This window comes from Otolemur garnettii, unplaced genomic scaffold, assembly GCF_000181295.1.
Source record: "Otolemur garnettii isolate 467f Iridium unplaced genomic scaffold, OtoGar3 scaffold00052, whole genome shotgun sequence".
NCBI classification, from domain to species: Eukaryota; Metazoa; Chordata; class Mammalia; order Primates; family Galagidae; genus Otolemur; species Otolemur garnettii.
The window spans coordinates 1,468,750-1,475,271 of NW_003852447.1; the positions used below are offsets into that span (position 1 = coordinate 1,468,750).

The 6,522-nt window shown below is 47.1% G+C and overlaps 1 protein-coding gene across 1 annotated transcript; it reads left to right on the plus strand.

Annotated features, from left to right (window-relative positions):
• The first annotated feature begins 52 nt into the window (after positions 1-52).
• FOXA1 (forkhead box A1) lies at positions 53-5,009 on the plus strand. The gene is made up of 2 exons (XM_003791956.3): positions 53-559; positions 2,233-5,009. The coding sequence occupies exons 1-2, from the start codon at positions 341-343 to the stop codon at positions 3,577-3,579; spliced, it is 1,566 nt and encodes a 521-aa protein (XP_003792004.2). The 5' UTR covers positions 53-340; the 3' UTR covers positions 3,580-5,009.
• Positions 5,010-6,522: the final 1,513 nt, after the last annotated feature.

Genomic DNA, 6,522 nt, shown 5'->3' on the forward strand with positions numbered 1-6,522 from the left:
GGCTGCCCGCCTGCCGGAGCGGCCCCGGCCTCGGCCGGACCCGGAGCCAGAACCATTGCCCTATCTTCTCCCTCACCCCCGGCTCTCGCAGCGGGGGAGAGAGTTTTAGAAAACTTCGGGCTTTGAAAACACCCCCCTCTGGGAAGCGCTTGCTTCTTCCCTGAGGAGAGCGGGAGCCGGAGCCCAGCCCGGGTTTCGGCGTTGTTGGCGGGCGCCGGCATGAGTTGGAAGCCTCTCTGAGAAAGCCAGAACGTGCTGCAGGGTGGTCTCTTCGCCCGCTGTTAAATTTGGAGTCGTTTTCTGATGAAAGCGCTCTTTAGATAAGTTGAATGTCTCAATAATGAAACGATTCCTAAATTTTATAAAACTTGGTTCTTCAAAAGCCCTGTTTGGGGGAAGTGTGCTCATTCGTCTCCAGCACCGCTGGGTGGCGCTGATGCGAACAGAATCTTCTTCCAGAACTTGGGACCGAGAACCTGTTTCTCTTCATTGTCCCCTCGGTGGCACGTTCATGGGGTTTGTTTTACAAAGTGCACAAAAGGATTACAAGGAAAACCAGGTACGGGCAGGGCTACCCCCTATTTAAAGTAGTTTTTTGGAAACAGCTAGCGATTACCCCTCCTCCCCCCCAAACTTTAATTACCATTATTGAAACTGCGTTTTGAAACTGCTTTGGATAATCTTTGGGAGAGGAAAAGAAAATAAACCCCAAAGTAAAAAAATAGTTTACGGCAAAGACAGAAGAACTATAGAGTCAGGAAATACTTTGATGGCAACTATTTTCTTCAGATCTATATATTCACAAATTTACCTCTGAGTTTATTTGCATGTAATGGCTCACAGGGTATTCCTATTTCCATCTATTTCTTCACCTCTTATGTTTTCAGATGGAGTCATTTGCTGATGGAAATAAATGTGAGGACATCATTATTCTTTATTAAATTATCAGAGAAATAGTTTTAACATATCTGCACTCTGTATTTTTAAAATACTGTACCTAAGGTATTCCCAAATTGCTGTTAATAAAGGTTTTCACGTGGTGATTTTAAAAACTCAGAGCTCTTCCAGAGGGTTGATTCTGATGCAGTTTTCTGGACCCACCAGTCCATTAAGACCCCTAGCAATGAGCTTTCTTACATGTGAAAGTTCAGAGTAAGTAGAATAGCATTAAGAGGAGATAAGAGTTTGATTTTGAAATTTTAAACTATTCAAAACTACTCATGTAGTTCCAAAAGCCAGGCATTGAAATGATCAGCAGCAGTATATCAGTATGCGGGAGAAAAGTAGATCATTATTTCGACAAATTTTCAAATATTAAGAGGCTGTAAATTGGTAAGAAAATTAATGCAAGTTTTTGAGTGGCTTGCAAAGGTGTACATGTACACTCATGCTGAAGTTAAATGTATATAGCATATTGATATTATGCACTCCTCTTGTTTTATTTTCCCAAAACTTATTTAACTTCTGAGTTTGCTTCCCTTTTAATATTACAGTTTCTGCAAGTAGGTAGAAAATACTACTTCTAAATACAATAAACGACAAAAACTCATCCCTTAGCGAAAACTTCTAAGACAATAACGCCAGTTGCTGGAAAATAAATGGTTCCGGGGGTCCTATGGCCATAGATGATTTGTTCTATCAGGGAGAGTTGCATTAACAACCACCCAGCACAACTAAGACCGTTGTGTGGTCAGCTGGGCCTGGTAGACTTTGGGGCAGCGGACAGAAGCTGTGCCTCGTGGCCTGCTCAGCGGGCGTGCGCCGCGGAACCCCCTGCACCACCTTAGTGGTGATGTGAATAAGCAGAAGGTCAGAGATTAATTCTGTTTGGGATTTTTAAAGACGATTTGCCCCCAAAGAGCTCTTTGCTCAGTCTGATTGGGGTGGAGACTTGGGATACCGCCTGAAGTGGATGGAGGAGGTAATGAAGGGGCCCTGGAAACCAGCCTCTGAGCCCGGCGTGTAAGGCGATTACACTTCTTCCCGGGGACATGTTTTCTGTGAGCGCTTATCTTTCATGCCTGCAGTGTTAGGATTTCCCCCCGCCCCCCCGCGGTGCAAAACATCTTTGCTCGGTCTGGGAAGGCGCCTAACAGTTTGCCCCGGGTGGGAGTGTCCCGTGCTTTCCAGAAATGGTCTCCGCTCGCCCCCTGTTCGCCGGGCCGGCCGCCCTCCTGCGCCCACTACTAACCCCGCCCTTCGGGGCCTCTTCGCCCGCTGTCTCTGCTCCAGGCCTACTCCTCCGTCCCAGTCAGCAACATGAACTCGGGCCTGGGCTCCATGAACTCCATGAACACCTACATGACAATGAACACCATGACCACGAGCGGCAACATGACCCCGGCTTCCTTCAACATGTCGTACGCCAACCCGGGCCTGGGGGCTGGCCTGAGTCCCGGCGCCGTGGCCGGCATGCCAGGCGGCTCGGCGGGTGGCATGAACAGCATGACCGCGGCGGGTGTGACGGCCATGGGGACGGCGCTGAGTCCCGGCGGCATGGGCGCCATGGGCGCGCAGCCCGCGGCCTCCATGAATGGCCTGAGCCCCTACGCGGCCGCCATGAACCCCTGCATGAGCCCCATGGCGTACGCGCCGTCCAACTTGGGCCGCAGCCGCGCAGGCGGCGGCGGCGATGCCAAGACGTTCAAACGCAGCTATCCGCACGCCAAGCCGCCCTACTCCTACATCTCGCTCATCACCATGGCCATCCAGCAGGCGCCCAGCAAGATGCTCACACTGAGCGAGATCTACCAGTGGATCATGGACCTCTTTCCCTATTACCGGCAGAACCAGCAGCGCTGGCAGAACTCCATCCGCCACTCGCTGTCCTTCAACGACTGCTTCGTGAAGGTGGCGCGCTCCCCGGACAAGCCGGGCAAGGGCTCCTACTGGACGCTGCACCCGGACTCCGGGAACATGTTCGAGAACGGCTGCTACCTGCGCCGCCAGAAGCGCTTCAAGTGCGAGAAGCAGCCAGGGACCGGCGGCGGAGGAGGAGGCGGGAGTGGGGCCGGCGGCGCCAAGGGCGGCCCGGAGAGCCGCAAGGACCCCTCGGGCGCCGCCAACCCCGGCGCTGACTCGCCCCTTCACCGGGGCGTGCACGGTAAGGCGGGCCAGCTAGAGGGCGCGCCGGCCGCCGGGCCCGCCGCCAGCCCCCAGACTCTGGACCACAGTGGGGCGACGGCGGCAGGGGGCGCCTCGGAGTTGAAGACTCCAGCCTCCTCATCGGCACCCCCCATAAGCTCCGGGCCCGGGGCGCTGGCATCGGTGCCCCCCTCTCACCCAGCACATGGCCTGGCCCCCCACGAGTCCCAGCTGCACCTGAAAGGGGATCCCCACTATTCCTTCAACCACCCCTTCTCCATCAATAACCTCATGTCCTCCTCGGAGCAGCAGCACAAGCTGGACTTCAAGGCGTATGAGCAGGCACTGCAGTACTCGCCCTATGGCGCCACGTTGCCTGCCAGCCTGCCTCTTGGCAGCGCCTCCGTGGCCACCAGGAGCCCCATCGAGCCCTCAGCCCTGGAACCGGCCTACTACCAAGGTGTGTATTCCAGACCCGTCCTAAACACTTCCTAGCTCCTGGGACTGGGGGCTCAGCAGGCATTTGCCATGCTGGTAGCAGAGAAAAAAAAAATCAGCAGCAAACAAAACCACATATATCAAACCAATAACAGCATCATTAAATCTTAGCACCTATTTTTATTTCATTTTTCGTGCACAATCTTTTCCCCAGTGCAAAAGACTGTTACTTTATTATTGTATTCCAAACTTGTTGTGTACATTATTACAAAGACAGCCAACCCCAAACCAACATTTTTTTTTTCTGTGAAGTTTAATGAACCACAAGTGTATATATAAAATCCTCCTCCTTCCTTGGCCCCACCCTTTCTTCCCTCATTCCCCTCCAGACAACATTGTAGTCTGTGCAGGGTTTATTTAACAAAAAACCAAAAATCAAAAAAAAAAAACCCAACGAAAAAATGGAAGATGGTCGAGTTTGTATAATATTTGTTTGTGCTTTTTCCCCCTCCTTAACTGATGCAGCCCCACAAGTTTACAGGTCTGTGGCAATACTCTTAACCATAAGAATTGATATGGTGAAGAAACAAGTAGACACTAGGCTCTTAAAATTATTGAAAGAATACTGCTGTTATGCAGCAAGACGTGAAAACAGACTATAAACATCAGAGCCATTGTTTTTCAGTTTACATTTCTGATACATTCAGTTAGCAGATGTCTTTAAATGAAATACATATATATTGTGTACAATTATGCACATGCTCAGATATGTAGACATCCTCCATATATTTACATAACATATAGAGATAATAGATAGGTGATATACATGCTACATTTTCAAGAGTTGCCTGACCAAGAAGTTACAAGGACCTCAACCCCCTTGTCCTCTTTATTCGCGTATGGCCCTGGGAATCAATTCCTTAGGAATCGCCCTCTTCAAGAACTCTCCTCCTTGCTTTCCAGGGTCCCATGGTCATGTCATTCGGAGGTCACAGAACGTGTATAATATTAGCTTCTATGTGTGTATGCCATTTAAAGAATATTTTTTTCCAGAGAAAAAAAGGGAATATTACAATGTGGGAGGAGAGATAAATTATAGAGAGCCGTATTTCAAAATTTGGTCCAAGATTCCAAAATCGTATTGATTGTGGCCATTTTAATTATTGCCATCGTGTGCTTGTTTCATCCAGTGTTAATGCACTTTCCACAGTTGAACATGGTGTTAGTATAGCCAGACGGGTTTCATTTATTATTTCTCTTTGCTTTCTCAATGTTAATTTATTGCATGGTTTATTCTTTTTCTTTACAGCTGAAATTGCTTTAATTGATGGTTAAAAGTACAAATTAAAATGTTAATTTTTATCATGTGATTGTAATGAAAATATTTTGATTTAAATAACAAAAATAATAACAGATTTTAAGCAGTGGAAAATGTTCTTGATCATTTGCAATTAAGGACTTTAAATAAATCAAATGTTAACAAAAAAGGATTTCTGTTATTTTCCTTCACATAAATCCAAAATGGATATTCAGAATAAGACACTTTTTTAAAGTTTTGGAAAGGAGAATAGTCTAAAGTAAAATTGTTCTATGATTTTAATGAACATGTAGCTACTAAGAAGCAGTAAAAGGAACTGAATTAAAATGGACAGATAAATTGGTTTAATATTTCCAGAATTGCAATGTTTACAATTCTTTATTCCTGGTCATGTTTACTTCATCTTTATAAACATAGGCTTAAGCCTTATGTGTTTCCTCTGGGTCTTCCCATCCACTATGAAATCGAGTATTGTTAATTTACTTTCCCCCCCCTTCTCCAACATATCATTTTTCCTTTATCTGAGAAGTATTTGAGTGAGAATAAAATGTAGCTGTGGCTGATAAAATTGTGTATAACAGATGCTGAGCCCTCTTCTCATTAAAAGAGAAACAAAATGTAGCCATCATGGTAGCTTTGGAGGAGTGGGAAGAGGAGAGTTAATTCACTCCTGCAAGGGAAGCTTGTTTTAGGAGGGCATTTGGGGATAGCTACTATTTTGTATTTTGTGAAGATGCTTTTTAATATTGTTTCTAAGAAGATTGTTCCTAGGAGCTTAATTATTAGATTGCCTTTCAACAAGATTTTAAAGGCAACTTCACACCCCATAGTTGCTCGGAATCACAAAATCATTAATCTCCTTGGATAGCAGCCTCACTTTCCAGTCCACCTATTTCTTTGTAAGTCTTGTTCGGATTGACGTCAACAATAACACCACCAGCCGGAGCAGAGGCTGGACTGCCTGATCCCTTGTGTATGAACTCCATCCTCACTAGGGCTTGAACTTGGGCAGCCTTTGCTTTGATCGCCCTACTCCACACCGCAGACAAGATAAAAAGATCTGTGTGAGCCGCTTAATTATCGCGTAATTGCCTCCCCATATGAGAGAAGCGGTGCCACGTAGCACTTGAGAAAAATTCAGAAATCTCACCACCCCCCTCTCCCACTCACTTCAGCTAATAAAAGGAGAAGGGCAAGGAAATTGCCTGTTTGAATAATTTCAAAACGTAATTTATAGGCCTAGGAAGGACGTCAAAATCCCAAAGAGACGAAAAAGCTTTCAATTCCAATAGTTATTCATTCATACTTATATAGGCTAAACAAACGTGGCTGGCAAATTCAATTTCCAAATAGTATGGGAGGCGAGGGCTTGGGCCTCGGATTGTCCCGGTCCCACTGAAATCTAAGACTTCTAACTCGTGTGCTGTCCCCTCCGAGACGGGCCCTTTTCTTTAGCATATCAGCAACATCAGTGTCTTGCCTTCGCCGCACCAGGCTTCAGTCGGCCTTCACTCCGCTTACTTGGCGGAGACTTTTTCTGGTTTTGAAGAGGTGGGGGGGCCGAGGAACTACTTTGGAGACCCGCCTGGGAAGCTAGAACTTCGGGGTCGCGGGGAGCAGGTCTGGCCCAGCTCCGGCTTCGTGGGTCTCCCGCGATCCCCAGACCTCTGGGCCCAGAAAAA